The sequence below is a fragment of the Trichoderma citrinoviride genome (assembly GCF_003025115.1).
Source record: "Trichoderma citrinoviride strain TUCIM 6016 unplaced genomic scaffold BBK36scaffold_5, whole genome shotgun sequence".
In the NCBI taxonomy this organism is placed as follows: domain Eukaryota; kingdom Fungi; phylum Ascomycota; class Sordariomycetes; order Hypocreales; family Hypocreaceae; genus Trichoderma; species Trichoderma citrinoviride.
In genome coordinates this window covers 35,552-53,740 of record NW_020194713.1, presented here as the reverse complement: position 1 = coordinate 53,740, position 18,189 = coordinate 35,552, and the positions used below count along the sequence as shown (strand labels likewise).

General features: G+C 55.3%; 7 protein-coding genes across 7 annotated transcripts; 5 read left to right on the top strand and 2 right to left on the bottom strand.

Annotated features, from left to right (window-relative positions):
• Window positions 1-331: 331 nt before the first annotated feature.
• BBK36DRAFT_1195928 (Golgi complex Ca/Mn transporter-like protein) lies at window positions 332-3,720 on the top strand (the record flags this gene model as incomplete). Its single annotated transcript, XM_024896917.1, has 4 exons — window positions 332-487; window positions 548-1,730; window positions 1,797-3,122; window positions 3,185-3,720. The coding sequence occupies 4 exons, from the start codon at window positions 332-334 to the stop codon at window positions 3,718-3,720; spliced, it is 3,201 nt and encodes a 1,066-aa protein (XP_024750557.1).
• A 704-nt stretch (window positions 3,721-4,424) lies between these two features.
• BBK36DRAFT_1158076 (intra-golgi transport complex, subunit 4) lies at window positions 4,425-6,908 on the top strand (the record flags this gene model as incomplete). Its single annotated transcript, XM_024894074.1, has 2 exons — window positions 4,425-5,636; window positions 5,715-6,908. The coding sequence occupies 2 exons, from the start codon at window positions 4,425-4,427 to the stop codon at window positions 6,906-6,908; spliced, it is 2,406 nt and encodes an 801-aa protein (XP_024750556.1).
• A 728-nt stretch (window positions 6,909-7,636) lies between these two features.
• Window positions 7,637-9,010, top strand: BBK36DRAFT_1116205 (translation factor; the record flags this gene model as incomplete). The annotated part of the gene is made up of 1 exon (XM_024890210.1): window positions 7,637-9,010. The coding sequence occupies one exon, from the start codon at window positions 7,637-7,639 to the stop codon at window positions 9,008-9,010; it is 1,374 nt and encodes a 457-aa protein (XP_024750555.1).
• A 207-nt stretch (window positions 9,011-9,217) lies between these two features.
• Window positions 9,218-9,992, bottom strand: BBK36DRAFT_158010 (clathrin adaptor complex; the record flags this gene model as incomplete). The annotated part of the gene is made up of 3 exons (XM_024897674.1): window positions 9,869-9,992; window positions 9,541-9,781; window positions 9,218-9,458 (listed from the first exon to the last, which is right to left on the bottom strand). Exons 1-3 carry the CDS (start codon window positions 9,978-9,980, stop codon window positions 9,218-9,220), a joined length of 594 nt encoding a protein of 197 aa, XP_024750554.1. The 5' UTR covers window positions 9,981-9,992.
• Window positions 9,993-10,435: 443 nt separating this feature from the next.
• Window positions 10,436-13,603, top strand: BBK36DRAFT_1158073 (MCM-domain-containing protein; the record flags this gene model as incomplete). The annotated part of the gene is made up of 3 exons (XM_024894073.1): window positions 10,436-10,751; window positions 10,823-11,689; window positions 11,745-13,603. The coding sequence occupies 3 exons, from the start codon at window positions 10,436-10,438 to the stop codon at window positions 13,601-13,603; spliced, it is 3,042 nt and encodes a 1,013-aa protein (XP_024750553.1).
• A 173-nt stretch (window positions 13,604-13,776) lies between these two features.
• On the bottom strand, window positions 13,777-15,351 carry BBK36DRAFT_1116046 (hypothetical protein; the record flags this gene model as incomplete). The annotated part of the gene is made up of 1 exon (XM_024890192.1): window positions 13,777-15,351. One exon carries the CDS (start codon window positions 15,349-15,351, stop codon window positions 13,777-13,779), a length of 1,575 nt encoding a protein of 524 aa, XP_024750552.1.
• Window positions 15,352-15,913: 562 nt separating this feature from the next.
• On the top strand, window positions 15,914-18,046 carry BBK36DRAFT_1116654 (HET-domain-containing protein; the record flags this gene model as incomplete). The annotated part of the gene is made up of 2 exons (XM_024890256.1): window positions 15,914-16,936; window positions 16,985-18,046. 2 exons carry the CDS (start codon window positions 15,914-15,916, stop codon window positions 18,044-18,046), a joined length of 2,085 nt encoding a protein of 694 aa, XP_024750551.1.
• Between the last annotated feature and the right edge of the window lie 143 nt (window positions 18,047-18,189).

Genomic DNA, 18,189 nt, shown 5'->3' with positions numbered 1-18,189 from the left:
GGAAGACCACCTTTCCATCCATCCATGCAATTTCCACGATCACGTCCGGCTGCTGATGCTTCACCGGTCTGCACGCTGGCCTCTTCCGTGTCATTAGGGGGATGAGGATCGTACAAGCAGCCGTTCAGAGCCAGCTGCAAGAGAAAAGACGACCTCGATCCACGCAGTGCCCCTCTCCCGCTACCGACGACGCATGCGCCACCGTTCTGGACCGCTGCGCATTCAACTCTGCCTCCCCCATGAGACCCAGCCTTTGACATCAGCGTTTGGAGGTTGATTGATTGTTCGGGCCCCCTTTCCAACATTCTCGACGCAGCCCCGAGTCTGCAACATGCAGCTGCCATGGGCGGGCCGCGACTCTGGCAGCGAGTCTCTGCTGCCAATGACCAGCGTGCCCATCATCACCGAAGACGCGGCCGATTCATCACGACAGGGGAGATCAGAGTCCAGGCCTGGACATGCCCGGACATCATCGGCGCATGCGCGGGTAAGGCTGGAGATGCCATTGACGCAGGGCGCAGATTGCTAACGCCGAGTTTGATGGCAGGGAGTGGCCAGAGAGTATTCCTTCATGACCCCCAGCGAGGCTGCCGCGCAGCTACGAACGTCGCTTACATACGGCCTCACGCCCAACGAAGCACTGAAACGACTTGGCGAATACGGACCCAACGAGATCCCCCACGAAGCCCCGGAGCCGCTCTGGCTGCGGTTTCTCAAGCAATTCCAAGAGCCGCTGATTGTACTTCTGCTGGTGTCCGCAGGGACGTCCCTGCTCTTGGGCAACATGGATGATGCTATTAGCATCACTGTGGCGGTAACCATTGTCGTCTCTGTTGGCTTTGTTCAGGAGTATCGATCCGAAAAGTCAATCGAGGCCCTCAACCACTTGGTCCCGAATCACGCACACCTGGTACGGGGCTCGCCGAGCAAGTCCAACCCACAGAAAGCTCCCGCATGGCCCCCGAGCATCAGCGACCCCCTGGATGCGGCTGATAGCTCTGGCGCAATTACTCCAATCGAAGATATCTTGGACGGCACGTCTTTCAAAGTTTCAGCTTCGCAGCTCGTCCCCGGAGACTTGGTCTTGTTTACCACCGGCGACCGTATCCCTGCGGATATTCGGGTTACCAAGGCAGCTGATTTGACCATTGACGTCTCCAACCTCACTGGCGAAACGAAGCCCGTCCGGATATCGACCGAAGCGGAACCTCACGATTTTAATGCGCAGGCCTTCAACCAATTTCCAAGGCCAGCTTCCCTCTCTCCGGCAGCCCCCATGGGCAATGCTGAGTCGTCTGATAGCAGCAACGCTAGAAACATTGCTTACATGGGCACGCTGGTGAAATCTGGTCACGGCCAGGGAATTGTCTTTGCTACTGGTGGGAAGACTCACTTCGGCTCGATTGCGTCCAGTGTTTCTGGGACAGAGAACCCAAGGTCTCCTTTACAGCTGTCAATGGACGACCTCGGTTCGCAGCTGAGCAAGGCATCATTTGTGGTCATTGGACTGATATCACTTGTTGGCTGGTTGCAAGGGAAGAAACTGCTGGAAATCTTTACCATTTCTATATCCTTGGCCGTAGCAGCCATTCCCGAGGGATTGCCCATCATTGTCACCGTCACCCTGGCTCTTGGTGTTCACCGGATGGCTAAGCATCACGCTATCGTGCGCTGGATGCCCAAGGTGGAAACCCTTGGCTCCGTCAATGTTGTCTGTACCGACAAGACCGGTAAGTCTCCCTTCTTAAACCACTCGCCAGCCATGGTCGCACTGATGCTAAACTTGCTGTAAATAGGCACGCTCACGACAAACCATATGACAACTGTGGAGATGTGGTGCTTTGGTGAAGACGGTTCGTTAAACATCGCTTCAGATGCCGAGGTTGAGGACCTCAAACCAACCCAAGCGGCTTTACATATCCTACGAATTGGAAACATCGCAAACAATGCTCGACTGTCAAAGAGTTTCACGGAGAGCGGCGCTGCCACAAGTGCCGTATTATCTTCAACACTGGGGCGCGAGGAGGCATCGACTTATACGCGCTGGGTCGGCCAACCAACCGATGTGGCCATGCTTGATCTGCTCGACAAATTCAAAGAACACGACATACGCGACTCCATGGGCCCTCGGGTCACAGAGGTGCCCTTTAGCTCCGAGAGAAAGTGGATGGGAGTTACCGTTGGAAGCGAAAAGGAGCATGCGTATATGAAGGGATCGATTGAAAAGGTTCTGGCCGCTTGCGACACGTATTTGGAACAGGATGGCCGAGAAATCGTATTGGACAATACACGACGCCAGGAGGCTTTGGCAGCGGCCGATGCCATGGCTTCCAAGGGACTCCGTGTGCTTGCTTTTGCCAGTGGACAAGTGGCCAGACCTTCGAGAACACGCACATCGGCAGCTGACACGCGAAGCAACACGCCCGCAACTGGAGCCTCCACTCCGGTCATCCCTCAAGGCTCCGAGGATGCTTACAAGGGCCTCACCTTTGCCGGCCTGGTCGGTATGAGAGACCCTCCGAGACCTGGCGTGGAGCGCTCTATCCGACGATTGATGCGTGGCGGTGTGCGCGTTATTATGATCACTGGTGATGCCGAGACCACGGCGCTTGCGATTGGTAAACAGCTAGGGATGAGTGTTGCCGTTCCCAGCGCTCATTTGCCGGGTCAGAACGCGGTTAAAGCCGTCCTTAGAGGGGACGAAATTGACAGCATGTCTGACGAGGCCCTCGCCCAGGCGATGCAGCATACGACCATCTTCGCGAGAACCAACCCCGACCACAAGATGAAGATTATCCGCGCGCTTCAGTCCCGAGGAGACATTGTAGCCATGACTGGCGATGGCGTAAACGATGCACCGGCTTTGAAAAAGGCTGATATTGGCATTGCAATGGGACGTCATGGAACTGATGTGGCCAAGGAGGCAGCGGACATGATTCTGACTGACGATGACTTCTCAACCATCTTGCGGGCTATCGAGGAAGGAAAGGGCATCTTCAACAACATTCAGAACTTCCTCACCTTCCAGCTCAGCACGAGTGCAGCGAGCTTGGCCCTTGTCTTTGTCTGCACATGCTTCGGGTTCAAGAGTCCCTTGAATGCCATGCAGATTCTCTGGATTAGTAAGTCTCTCTTTCGATGAGTTCCATTCTGTCATGAGAGACTTTTCAGCTGACAAAACCAGACATCATCATGGACGGCCCTCCTGCGCAATCTCTCGGTGTCGAGACGGTCGACCCAGACGTGATGAATAGGCCCCCGAGGAAGCGCAACGACCCGGTTCTGACGACGAAGCTCATACAGAGGGTTCTCACCTCGGCGGCTATCATCATGGTGGGCACTATGATCACGTACCGGCAGCAAATGGCTGACGGCATCGTCACCCGTCGGGATACCACCATGACTTTTACCTGCTTCGTTTTCTTTGACATGTTCAACGCTCTCAGCTGCCGCTCCGAATCAAAATCGGTGTTGCGCGGCGAGGTGGGACTATTTTCGAATAACTTGTTTAACTGGGCAGTCTCTCTGTCAATCGTTGGTCAGCTGCTCGTCATCTATCTCCCATGGCTACAAGAGGTCTTCCAGACGGAAGCCCTTGGGCTGGGCGATTTAGTACGGCTGGTCCTGCTTTGCAGCACGGTGTTTTTGGCGGATGAATTACGAAAGTATCTCAAGTATGGGCAGCGGCGTTTGGGCGGCGGTTACAGCCAGGCGGTTTAAAAGGAGCGGGTTATGGAAAAAGAGGAGAGAAGCGGCAAAAAAGGGATGGATTAGGCTTCAGGAGGCTGTGATATATGGCATGAGGCGACTTTGTAATACACACACGAATATGTCTGGGGCCGGGGAATAGAGTAGATCCCCTGCCTGTATGCCTTTACATATTCTAGCTGGTATCGATATGCGCTTTTGTATAAAAAAGATTGGACATTTGGTCCTCTAATATTATGAAGTTGAAGATCGATGAGATCTGCTCTGAAAGACGCAATTTTGGGTAACCCTATCGGCTTGTTTGTTAAACACCTGGCATACAATGGGAGCTTACAACCCACCAGCAAGGCAGCTTAAAGCCGCATTATTTGGAGGTAGATGGCCCAATTGTCTGGGAACAAAAAGTCCATCTTTTGTCTTTTCTTCATTTCTCCATGCTGCAATTGGTTAGATATCCATTTGCCTGCTAATCGGACTGTCCCTTAAGTGAGCTCAACGACAAGCTGGAGTCAAATTGGCAGCGTGCAGCCCCTCCGCCACCAAGTGACCCCATATAGAACAGCTCCATACTAGCATGTAACTCGGCCTATCTGTCTCCAGACAACCACCACCAAGCTGCAACCTCCCGCATACAAACTCCCGACTTCACACGAATCCGCCTCGACGACGTTGCCAGGGGCAGCTATGCGCCTCCTCGATACTCGTGCTCAGCGCCAATGTCAGCCCCCAACGGCGTGCTCCGCGGCAGCAGCAGCAGCAGCCGAGCTGTAACAGCAGCAGCAGCGGCCGCATCGCCAGCCCTCCAAAATGCCACCAACGAGGCCGAGCTGCGCGCAACGCTCGCCGCCCTGCACGAGCGCGAGTCGACGATAAAAGCGAGGCTCGACGCGCTTCTCGAGTCGCAGAATGACCTCTCGCGGGACCTGGGCAGGCTGGATCTGCTGCGGGCGGGCCTGGGCGCGCAGGTGATTGCGGTGCGGACCATCAGCAACGACATGCTCTCGACGGCGGCGGACACGGCAGGGCGGCTCAGCAACAGGGTCAAGGAGCTGGACCTGGAGAAGAGCCGGGTCGAGGCCACGCTGGGCGTCGTGGAGCAGGTGGCCGAGCTCAAGGCGTGCGTCAACGGCGTCGTGGGCTCCATGGGCGCGCCGCAGGACTGGGAGGCGGCGGCGGGCTACCTGGCGCGGGCGAGCAGGATCCCCGAGGCCATTGCCCGGGGCGCCTTTGCGGCCGACATTGTGCCCAGCGTCGATGCGCCCTGGATCACGCTGGAGAATGCAAGGGAGAGCTTGTGCGGGCTGTTCCTGCGCGAGTTCGACAAGGCGGCAGCGGAGGGCGACGGTGCTAAGGTGACCCGGTTCTTCAAGCTGTTTCCTCTCATTGGACGGGCGGATGTGGGATTGGACGTCTATGGCAAATACGTGTGCCAGGGGGTGGCGGGCACGGCGAGGGCCACGCTCAAGGACGGCATGGCGGGCCAGAACCGCAAAGAGGGCATCATCTACGCCAACTCGCTGACGAGGCTCTTCCAGCACATTGCTCAGATCGTCGAGGGCCATGGCGGGCTCGTCGAGCGGCACTACGGCGCCGGCAAGATGGTCCGCGTTATTGAGCGCATCCAGATGGAGGCGGACGTCCAGGGCGGCATCATTCTCGACACGTGGAGCGACGAGCGAGGGGTCGACAAGAAGCTGACGGACGTGAAGAGCTATCCTTTCTCGTTCTTGGTGCAGAGCTTTCTGCCGCAGCCTCCCCGGGGAGGTATCCCTAGGATGAACTCACCCGCGGCGGGTATGGGCAACAACCCCAGAAACAGTGAAGACGAGGGCGTCAACATGAAGGAGGTTGATGGGCTGCTGCATGAGATTTCTGTCATGCTTGCGCAGTGGTCATTCTACACTCGATTTATTTCAGTCAAGTCCATGGTTAGTGTAGCTGCTGCGTGATTTGATTGCTACACTTGAAGAAGATTCTCTCTAACGATGTGTTTTTTTCGTCCACAGGACCCAGCAGTTCAGGATGCGCCCTTGAGGCTGGCGGATTTATTGATCAAGTCAAAGTTATATGGCAAGGTGTCGTCCAAACTCATATCGCCTTACAACATCATGTCGACATTCTTCTTCCGTCGATCCGTTGAAAAGGCGTTCCAGTTGGATGAGTACCCTAGCGGCTTGTCCTTGAGTCTGAACAAACCCATCGAAGGCAACACGCCCTACATAATACTCGCGGTTGACGATGTCATGTACATTGTCAATGCCGTACTTCAGAGGTGTCTGTCTACCTCGCAGAAGGATGTTGTGTCTTCAGTCGTTCCATCTGTTAGTCGGGTTCTTACCGGTGACTTTGTGGGCATGATTCAGCGCAAGATGCGCGACGAGTCCTACCCCAAGGCAGCTATACAAGGGGGGTTCCCGCCAGAGGACAAGATTATACAGTTCATCGTTCTCATCAATAGCCTGGACATGGCCAATGAGTATCTGACCAGGATCATCCATAGCCGCATTGGCGCTCCGGATGGACCAACCCAGCAGAAAGAAGAGATTGAGTCCCAGCTGAAACAATCGTTTCCGTTTGAGCGCGACGCGGTGGCCGTCATGGGCGCCCTGCGCTCACTGGAGACGGCTTTCCTTGGCAAGACGACTGAATTGCTGAATGAAGCGATCCAGGTCTTGTTCAACCAGGTCGTCAAACTACGTCTGCGGCCGGTCCTCAGCGACACATTCCGCGACGCAGACTATACACTCACAGAGGAGGAGATTGCAGAGATAGCACAGGAAACTGATGCGGGCGAGGGAGAACTCCTCGACCAGGTAGCGCGGCGCTTCGAACACGGCTGGGATCAGCTCATGAAGGCGATTGGCCGGATCATGACGCCGGGCACGTTCAGCAGCCTCATGGACATGACTGCGCGCTACCTGTCTCGGATTCTGGAGAAGAGGATCCTCGGCTACGGTGGACGAACGAGCGCGTATGGCGCGATCCGCATGGAGAGGGACTTTACCGCCATCGTGGACGTGGTCTCTCGGGGCAACTACAGCGTGAAGGAGTTGTTTAGCAGGGTCACGCAGCTGCTCATGGTTGCGAATATGGAGGATGACGAGTGGGAGGAGATTTGCGCCCAGAACGGAGAGGATGGGATTGACTGGGTGCTGACAGAGGATGAAAAGCGAAGAGCGCGGAGTTTGGTAAGAGGGTGAAGAGAAAGATTGAGATGGCAACGGTATGGCACAGCGTTTGCATGGATCATTTCATTTCCAAGCCATCATTGAAGCCTTGTCATTTAGTTTGCTGCCTGCTGCTGAAGTTAGGCAGACTGGAATATGTAGTGGCATCTTTGGGTGTTGTTGATATGGGCATGTATAGATCGAATGAGTGCGTTGAGCAAGACAAAAGCATAGAATTGTTCGAAGCCGCTGAAATAGAAGAATGAAAAGATGGAGCTGAGCTCTGGGAGTTGATATACGAACGTATTTGAGTTGGTGAGAGTTCCATGTTGGCATCAATTATTACTACAGCGCACTTACACGGAAGTGGCTCAGCCTCGGAGTGGCGTCGGCTTCACTGTCTGACGTAGTTGAGGCGCCCGAATTTAAATTTTCCGCCCGCCAAATATTTTTCATGCAGCGAGACCGGCACCATATTGGACCACATACCTACGACTCACTCATGATATCCAACTTTTCCCTTATACATCACTTTACAGTACTGCGGATAACTTGACGCAAACAGCCTCGTCTCGATACGCATCTCACAGTCCAAGACATACAAGGCTAATAAATTAAAATACATCATAAAGTCCATCACCCGGCACACAGTCACCATCATTTCTCTGCGTCGACTCCATCATCAAGGCTTGCTTCGAGCACTTGCAACTTCACCCTCCTCACTGCTCTCTCCAGTTCCAGTGTCTCGAAGCCTCGCCACCATGGAGACGAAGATCATCAAAGTGTCCCCCAGCAAGGACTCTCCCCTCGGCAAATTCGAAGCCTCCCTGCCCTCACCACCGTCTTCACCACCTACATCATCCTCCACCTCCTCCTCATCATCACCACCCCCCTCAAAGCTTGAAGAATGGCACATCCTCCCCTCCTCCACAGACGCCATCGCCGCCCTCGAGTCCGCGGCGCACTACCTCCGAACCAGCAACACCCCCATCGCCTTCCCGACAGAAACCGTCTACGGTCTCGGCGCGGACGCCACTCGCAGCGCCGCCGTCAAGGGCATCTACGCCGCCAAGGGGAGGCCGTCGGACAACCCGCTCATCGTGCACGTTTCGGATCTGCGCATGCTGCGCGAGCTGCTGGGCAAAGATAAGGATGACCGGGATGCCATTCCAAGCAGATACAGGGCGCTGATAGAGCGCTTTTGGCCGGGCCCGTTGACGATCCTGTTGCCTAATCCGCAGCCTTCGAAGTTGGCGCCGGAGGTGACGGCGGGGTTGGAGACGTTTGGGGCGAGGATGCCGTCGTCGCCGCTGGCTTTGAGCCTGATCAAGCTGGCTGGCGTGCCTCTCGCGGCTCCTTCGGCAAATGCTTCGACCAAGCCATCACCCACAGCGGCGCAGCACGTCAAGGATGACCTGGATGGGCGGATCGAATTCATTCTCGACGGGGGCCCCTGTCAGGTCGGCGTCGAAAGCACCGTCGTGGATGGCCTTTGCGATCCGCCGGTGGTGCTCCGGCCGGGAGGCATCAGCATGGACGAGCTCCGGAGCTGTCCCGGCTGGGAAAACGTGGCCAAGGCGTACAAGGACCACAGCGAGCTGGGAAAGGCGGCGCCGAGGGCCCCCGGGATGAAGTACAAGCACTACAGCCCCAAGGCGAGGGTTGTGCTCTACGAGTCTACCTACAAGGATGGCTCTGAAGGGGTTCTGCCGTCGGATGTTGAGGCTACGGGTGGTACGGGATACGGCAGCACGGAGAAGACCAACGGCCGTCCACCACGGAGGATAGGCGTGATCCGGACGCAGCGATGGAAGTCGGCAGCAGGGCTTGACTGCGGTGATCTACAGCGGGCTCCCGTTGATCAGGAGGCTCATGACGACGAGTACCTGAATCCCGCATATCAGGTGTTCAAAGGCCATCTCAAGAATAACCAGGGCGATGTCGTCGGTGAGCTATTCGACATCGACCTCGGACACGACACGAAGAGGATAGCCCAGGGACTGTTCTCGGCACTGCGAGAGTTGGATCGCCGAAACATAGACACGATTTTTGTAGATGGTATAGACGATGAGCTGGACATTGCCGCTGCCGTCATGAATCGCCTTCGCAAGGCGGCCTCGGAGATACGCTCATGAGAACAATGCCGGATATAGAGAAAAAGGAGGAAAGATGCATAGATTCGTTATACCCCTGCTCTGTATATAAACCGAGATCTTGTTTCAAACAATAGACGGAAGAAGAAGAAAAGAAAATGGTAACAATCAACTACAAGGGTAGTCTTTTAGTGCAACAGACCGCTTTAAACATGCAACTCCGGACAAGCAACCCAGGTCTTTTGAGATTTACAGCCCCTGGCGCAGCCAATCTGACAGCTTCGACTTGCCCAGCTGTGCCAAGTTGTTGACACCCTGTTCGCTAAAGTCGATGCGTCCCAGGGGAACATCCTGAGTGGGCGCGCGGCTGACGCGCTGGACGATGATGGTCGGGTCCGTCTCCAGGATGATGCCGTCGTCGACAATCTCGTCGATTGCAAGCGAGACGAGGTCGTAGTTTTCGATAATGGTCCTCTTGTCCACGGATTGCCTACGCTGGGAAGATTAGCAAAGGCTGTCTCCAGCCAAGCGCAGCCGCTACCGGTAAGGAGCCGCGAGGTGGAAGAACTGACTTGAACAGCAGATGAAGAGAGTCACGCAGAGCCAGCACGGTGTTGTAGAGCAGAATCTCGTTCTCGTCGGCAGCGCCAACGACGTACAGCATGACGTCGGACTCCATCTTGTACAGCACGATCCGGTTGTCGTAGAGGATGATGTCGCCCGTCTGCTTGGCCGTCTTGTCAATGAGGCCCTTTTCGAACGCCTTCTGCGCCTTCAGATCGGTGTACGGGTGGCTTGGTATGCTTGCGCCGCCTAAGAAGCGAAGTCGCGATTAGCAATGGCTCAACAGCATCAGGGGGCGCATATGCTATCGGTTCCCCAGGTTTACATGTTGCATACCTGTGGGAGCGGCGTGCGGCGGAGAAAAGTATTTGGCGAATATCCGTGAGCCATCTTCGGTGCCGAGGATGAGGATTGCCTGGACGGCGAAGAGGGTCATTCCGGGGGACATGGCGGGCGGTTTGGGGGGCGGAGTGCTGAAGCTGGAGAGAAAGAGGCCGGACTGATGGTTGGTGATAGCGATACCGTCAGGCAAGCTCCGAAAAGGTGTCCCCCCAAAAGGCGAGCCCCTCCAAAACGGCAGCTGGGCGGTTCGGCGGAATCTTTTGCCGGCTTCCGGCGCTCTAACGCGTGTCTAGTCCAAGGTACTTTAGCTCCCTGAGCTTTTCGCGTCCTGGAAAAGCACTTTACGCGTCTCGAGGGAGGAAATTGGCAGTAAAACGCGTCTCCACCGCCTTCCAATGGAGAGTCTCCATCGCATAATGCCCCTCGTTTTTGCCGTCCCATAAACCTGGTCGCCTTTTTTGCCCAACCCCAGCCCTGGCATAATCTCGAGCTCGTTTTGCTGGATCGTCGCCGGCTTCATTCTGCAGCTTCAGTTGTTATAGCCGACGATTTACTCACAAGATGTCGACGCCGAATCGAAGACAGCGGGACTCGCAGTCCGCGACGCCTCGCCGGTCCACGCGCAATTCCGAGGCGGGCACTCCTGCGCGGCTGGTCTCGAGCCCCATCTTCTACCAGTCGTCGCCGGCGCCCACGCAGGGTATCGATGAGGTCATGGGGGATGTTTCGTCGCCGCTGCGGCAGATGTCGAATAGCCAGAGCACGCAGCCTACCAATGGGCCTGCGCCGAGCTCGCCGCTGAGGCAGATGACGGATACGCAGTCCACCAATGGTGATGGCCAGCGAACTCCCCGGGCCAGTGGTGGTCTTGCTGGAGGTAGGCCTTTTGGGACATCTTGAGCCGTTGCATATATACTTGGCATGTGCTGACTGTTGAACTTTGTGCAGAATCCTCTCCCATTCGTTACGAACCCAGCTCTAGTCCTGGCCGAACCCCGAGACTGCACTCGGATCTGCGCAGTGAAAGCAGTGGTCTCTTTGTTGGGTCCAGCCGCGGCACGTCTCACAGACGTGGAGACATCAACTCGGACACCGTCAGAACACCCCGTGCTCCTCGGCATGTTATCCTAGACGAAGCTGGTCGAGTCTTGAGGGAGGGCCAAGCTCCTGGCTCCGATGCTGCCTCTTTCGCGAACCGAGACCCTAATACCTCCGAGGCTGATGTGCTGGGTGGTGCTGGCCAGACCCTCATCTGGGGTACTACTGTGTCCATTGACGATACCTTTTCCACATTCAAGGATTTCTTGCGGCATTTCACTCTCAAATACCGCATGTACAGGGACGGCCTTACGGATGCAGAGGTCAACGCTGCTCCGGATGCCGAATCCAAGCCATACTGGGAGGCACTGCAGAACATGCTGCTTCTCGGCACGACAAGACTGTATCTCGACATCTCAGATTTGAACCTATACCCGCCGACACGGAAATTGTGGCACCAGATCCAAGCCTACCCTCAAGAAGTCGTCCCGGTCATGGACCAGTCTGTCCATGATCTGATGCTCGACCTTGCTCAAGCCGAAACAATGAGGAACCGACCATCACAGAGCAGTGCCGGACAGCAAGCCTCTCAGAGAAGCACCCAGGGCTCTGAGCCTGTGTTCCCCAGCTCCGACAGGCCTGATGAAGGCATTACTCCTACACCCCGACCGCGGGACGAAGAACCTACGTTGGAGGATCAAGTCGCATCTTCACTCTACGTTGTGCGTCCCTTTGGCCTTGACAAAATCACGAATCTGAGAGACTTGAACCCTGCCGGTGAGCTACATCGATGTCCCATATGGACAGGAGAGAAACAGCTAACATGTATCAGACATGGATCGCCTTGTCTCTATCAAAGGCCTCGTTATCCGCACCACGCCCGTGATTCCAGACATGAAGGACGCGTTCTTCCGCTGCAACGTCTGCAATCACTCCGTCAACGTTGGCTTGGACAGAGGCAAGATTCGAGAGCCTACCGAGTGCCCTCGCCCCATGTGCGCTTCCAAAAACTCGATGCAGATCGTTCACAACAGGTGCTCGTTCGAAGACAAACAAGTTATCAAGCTTCAAGAAACTCCGGACAGCATCCCCGCTGGCCAGACGCCCCATTCAGTCTCCGTCTGCGTCTACAATGAGCTCGTAGACTTTTGCAAGGCCGGTGACCGTGTCCAGTTGACTGGCATCTTCCGAGTCAGTCCCGTGCGCGTGAACCCTCGCCAAAGAGCCATCAAGAGCATCTACAAGACTTATGTGGATGTCCTGCATGTACAGAAAGTGGACAAGAAGCGCCTCGGAGCCGACCGAACTACGCTTGGTGTGGAGGGTGAAGAAGAAGCGGAGACAGACAACAATGAGATGGAAGAGACTCGCCGCATCACGGCCGAGGATGAACTGAAGATTCGAGAGACGTCACGTCGCCCTGACATTTACGAGCTTCTTGCCAGATCCTTGGCTCCTTCGATTTATGAAATGGACGACGTGAAGAAGGGCATATTGTTGCAGCTGTTTGGTGGAACCAACAAGACCTTTACAAAGGGCGGCAACCCAAAGTACAGAGGCGACATCAACATTCTTCTCTGCGGTGACCCGTCCACGTCCAAATCGCAGATGCTGACGTATATCCACAAGATCGCACCGCGTGGTGTCTACACCAGTGGCAAGGGTTCCTCAGCCGTCGGTCTGACTGCGTATGTCACTCGCGATCCGGAGACGCGACAGCTGGTTCTCGAATCGGGCGCTCTGGTCCTCTCCGACGGAGGTGTCTGCTGCATCGACGAGTTTGACAAGATGAACGAATCCACTCGATCTGTCCTTCACGAAGTGATGGAGCAACAAACCGTGTCGATTGCTAAAGCCGGCATCATCACGACCCTCAACGCACGAACAAGCATCCTCGCCTCTGCCAACCCCATCGGCAGTCGCTACAACCCCGAGCTGTCCGTTCCGCAAAATATCGACCTTCCTCCCACCTTGCTCTCCCGTTTCGACCTCATCTACCTCATCCTCGATCGCGTCGACGACAAGACGGACCGTCGGCTGGCCAAGCATCTCCTCTCCATGTACCTGGAGGACAAGCCTCAGTCGGCACCCACCAACAATGACATCCTCCCCATCGAGTTCTTGACCCTGTACATCTCCTATGCGCGCTCCCATATTCAGCCCGTCATCTCGGACGAGGCAGCCAAGGAGCTTGTCGAAAGCTACGTCGCCATGCGAGCCCTGGGTCAAGACGTCCGTGCCGCAGAGAAGCGCATCACGGCCACCACTCGACAGCTGGAAAGCATGATCCGTCTCGCCGAAGCCCACGCCAAGATGCGCCTCTCCGAGACTGTCACCAGAGATGACGTCCAGGAAGCGTACCGCCTCATCCAGTCTGCTCTCAAGACTGCTGCCACCGACTCCGAAGGCAGAATCGACATGAGCCTGCTCACGGACGGAACCAGCGCTGCGGAGCGGAGGCGCCGCAGTGAGCTCAAGGATGCGGCGCTGCGACTCCTGGACGAGATGACAGCGGGCGGAAACGCTGTTCGGTGGAGCGATGTGGCTAGGAGGCTGGCAGAGGCTTCAGCGGTGCCTGTCGAGCAGGCTGAGTTTAATGAGATTATGAGGACGCTGGAGGCTGAGAATGCGGTGATGGTGTCTGGCGAGGGTGCGAGGAAGAGTGTGAGGAGAGTTACGGCTGTTGTTTGAGGTTCTTTCACATACATCAATATTTCTTCTAATAAAATGGCGCTCGTGGGCTTGGCCACTTTCGAATAGAAGCTTCTCTTTATGCGAACCTAGTACCAAGTGTCTAAGGAGGTGTTACGGTCAATCAGGGAAAAGATTCCTCGTCTCAAAAGTACATCACATAACCCGGAGTTTCACGAACTCTGAATCACCTCCAGCCTTGCTTTGCCTGTCCGCAACGTCCACATCCACACGCCAACGACTATCAGGACATCGACAAAACTAAACACCAGGCTGCCCCCAAAGATGAAGCTATGATACGTCCATGCATTTTCTTGGTCCAAGTGGGCAACCTGACACACAATCGCCCACGGCAGAACATACAGCAAGTTGCTCGCCAGACTCTGGTACAAATACCACTTGGGCCTGGTAGCCTGCAATATGGTGGCAAGCTGCGTCGACATTGCGTAGAAGATGTAGCACCAGTCAATGGTCCGCCACATGTGCGCCGTGACATCAGCCACCTCGCTCGAACCGCTGATGTACAGCGCAAACGGCCGGGCGCCAAAGACGGAGAGGAAGATGGCGATGGGAACCTCGACGAGAAGAGCGATTAGGAGGGATCGTATGGCGGGGCTGACGAGACTGTAGAGTTCCGTCCAGCTTGCTTTTGGCCTGCGGTTGTTTGGGCCGATGAGCTGTCGCCACTGGCCCCATTTGTGGCCGATGAACTGGAGGGACGTCGCTTCGAGGGCTTGGACGGGGACCATGACGAGGCCCCAGCGGATGGTGTTGAAGACGCCCCAGGCGGTGGCGTAGACGGAGCCCAGGGCGACGACGGTGGTGACGAGCCAGAGGTAGAGGGCGTTTCTGATGGCTGATTCGGCGAAGAAGATGAGCCCTGGGGGGAGCAGGACGCGGAGTGCCCGGACGCTTGGGGAGAGGGAGTGGCTCGTTGTGGTGGTGTTGTGGCCATCGAGAGGGAGGTGTTGATGCTGCTTCCGCCAGGTTGAGAAGCTTGCGGAGTAGAGGAAGTAGGCTAATCCCATGAGTGCGGCGGTTAAGTTGCAGACCAGCTGGATGATGCCCTGCATGTTGACTGTTGGTGTGAAGGAGCCGACGTGGAAGTTGGAGATGATGAGCAGATCGAGTATGATGTTGACGGCGAACTTGACGGAGCTGATGACGAGCGGAACGTCGGGCTTATCCAGCGCCCTCGTCGCCGACGCCACGGCCGTTTCCACGGCGCCGCTCAGCACGGTAAACGACGTGATGCGGACGTACGTCAAGCTCGCCTGCCGCACCTCCTGCGGGACGAAGCTTTCCGCGAAGCTCGGCGCCGCGGCGAGGAAGACGACGCTGAGGAGGAAGCCGACGAGGGACTGGAAGGCGATGAGGGTGTGGGTGAGCTGGAGGCGCTGGGGGAGGGAGCGGGAGGCCTTGTCGCCGATGATGAGCCATGCGGCGCGGGGGAGGCCTTCGTTGAGGGCTTCGGAGAAGGTGTTTATGTAGGTGAAGGAGTCGGTGGTGACGACCATGGAGGAGTCGATCTTGGAGACCCAGAGCTTGGAGAGGGTGGAGTAGAGGGCGGGGAGGATGAAGGATGCTGTGTTGAAGGTGAGGGCGCCGTAGTAGCGGTCTCGATGGAGGGGGAGGGAGAGGAGGGTTTGGAGTTTGTTGGTGGTGGGTTTGGAGGTTGAGACCGAGGAGGAGTTGAGGGCATCAGTTTCATGGTTTTCGGGGGTGCTATCGCGGCTTGAGCTGGACATTTTGAGAAGCTATTCAGATGGTGGGTTTGAGAGGTGGTTATGATATTGTCGTTGTGGTGAGAGTTCGCCTGATGAGGCTTGACTGGTGGTATGAAGAAAACACATAAGCCTGATTCCCATTTTCTTCTATCACATCTTGGTCGATTTATAGATGATTTGTTGCGAGAAGATATGGCGCGGGGTAGCATTGAAGAAAGTAGTCGAGATGTGATATTGGCTTTCTCAATGTGGTGGTGGCGTTGATGGTGCTTTGGTTTGGTTGGACAAGGGGGAGCTGGATCGCTTGCGGCCGTTTTGTTAGTACAGTAGGCCGCCCACGCTATGGATGGGGGATGCGGCAGCTATCCGATTGCGGCTTAGGGAACTATGGCTTAAACGGTGTTGATTTGTTTACTCAACTTTCTGTATGCATGTGTGGGAGACGACAGACTTGGGGGATCAGGTGGTGTTGCTGATTCTTCAGCTGTGTGTCTGTGGGTGTCTATACGTGCTGTCACACCTCAGGTCGTTGACTAAGAAGAGACTACACTTTCTCTAATGTACTCACGGCTGTTCAGTTGGAATGGATCCCCACAGTCTATACTCGTCTCTAGCTCTCAAAGACGGAGATATTCGGCTCCTCACCATCTTCCCCGACGAATGGACTGCCGACATCCGCTGCGAAATCAATGTCGTCTCCCTCAACGACAAGCCCCAGTACGCCGCTCTCTCGTATGTCTGGGGAGGGCCGCCGCAAGATGGCACTCTACAGATAAACGGTCTTCGGCACTCCATCGGACGAAGCTTGGAGACTGCTCTTCGCTACTATCGCCGCGCTGGCTGGAGCATGCCGCTATGGGCTGACGCCATCTGCATCAACCAGGAGGATATCGCGGAGCGGTCCTCGCAGGTTTCCATCATGGATCGTATTTATACGGATGCTGCTACCGTGTTTGTGGTTCTTGGAGCGGGCATTGATTCGGCTGCTGAGGATTACTTTGAGAGGGTAAAAGCGCTGGACAAATACCGCTTTCGCGTCTACGGCCAAGAATACTTCAAAACAATGCTTCCTAATATCTGGGACAAAAGAAGCTCCCAGACTGCGGGGAAAAACGAGAATGAGGATAAGGAGTCATCGGTTCTTTTCAGCTTTCTAGGACGGGCTGTAAACTTACAGATCGACGACCATCTCGGTACTGTGCCCCAATGGGGAGCAACATCCAACGAACAGGACACCCACTACCCCTGGCAGACTCTGATCCAATCGTTTGAAGACTTCACCACGGAACCATGGTGGGCTCGAGTATGGACACTGCAAGAGAGCGTCGTCGGCCATGCCCCCATCTTCATCTATCGGACGGCTATGGCTCCATGGGCCATGATATACGAGGCAGCGGATAGCATGGGGGCTCACATCGCGGATTGCTGCACCTCATACCTGGCCAACGAGGCTCCGCCAAGATATGCCGCATCTATTAGGCGTCTGCTTGCTCATGTCGACAGCATTGACAAGACACGCCAAACCCACGCAAAACTTTGTCATGCTGAAGAAGCTGATCAGCTCCTCCTTTCATCCATGTTGCCAAAAACCGACTTTGAGGGATCGGTAGCGGCTGGAGTCACCGGAAACCTACAGCCATATCTGCTTTACAAGTATCTCTACCTGCATAACAGACGGAAAGCTACCGATGCCAGGGATAAGGTCTTTGCTCTCCTGTCACTTATAAAGCCGCGAAACACGCCTTCCTTCATATATCCCGATTATGGGAAACAGGTGGAAGACGTCTACATTACCACGGCAAGAATGATCATTGGGGAGTCTGGTTCACTTGATCTGCTGGCCGCTGCTGGACGGTTTCGAAATGACAGCCTTCCGTCGTGGGTGCCAGATTGGTCTACGGTGGGTGAGTTTGATGAGACTGCAGCCACTCAGATTGATTCTCTCCTGGTGTATGATACTGCTTCTGGAGCGAAAGCCTCAGTGAAAGTTCACGAGAAAAATAACAGACTGCTAGAGCTTGAAGGAGTCATTCTAGACCATACCAAAGCCATTGGTGAACCGGTCGTCTCTAGTAGATCCAGCGATGAAACTATGTGGCAAGCATTCTTCGAATGGATGCAACTTGCTCACACTCATTCACCAAGCACAACATGGGTAGACTTCTGCAAGACTCTCTGCACAGACATGGCCATATGGCCCAATGACCAGGTCTTTCGTCGCATGGGTCCTTTGACAAAAGAAATGATTCGGTCCGATGTGCCCTGGCAAGATCCAGTCTCTGGAAGGTTTACCAGAGACATGCCTCCGGAGCAGCTAACACAGCCATCGGTGGAGGAAATGAAGGTTTGCTTTTCCGTGTGGTATAGACTCTTATGGAGGCTGGCAAAGAGAGGCATGAGGTCTATTGTGCCCCCTCCGACGATGGAGGACTTTTTGAAAATCACCACTGCTTCCAAGAGATTTATGGTGTCTTCGTTGGGGTATATCGGGCTTGTGCCTCGCGATTCGGAACCGGGGGGCCGTCTTATCTTCTTCAAGGGTTGTCGGTTTCCTTGCGTGGTCAGGTCAGTTGCTGTACCGAATGACGAGACGCTTTGGTTCGAGCTTGTTAGGGACTGTTATGTTCACGATTTTATGGATGGTCAACTTGGAAAGCGGACGGATAGAAAAACATCTGGTGACGATATGAATTGGGAGCAGATCATCTTATGTTAGATACTTGCTGGCACGCCTCAATAGCGTGGAATATGTCTCCATGTCGATCAGATGATAGTGCCATTAACGCCCCAAACTCTACGCAAATCATAAGTCTGAACACAATCAAGGACGCGGCTATTGTCAGGTATCATTCACACAGT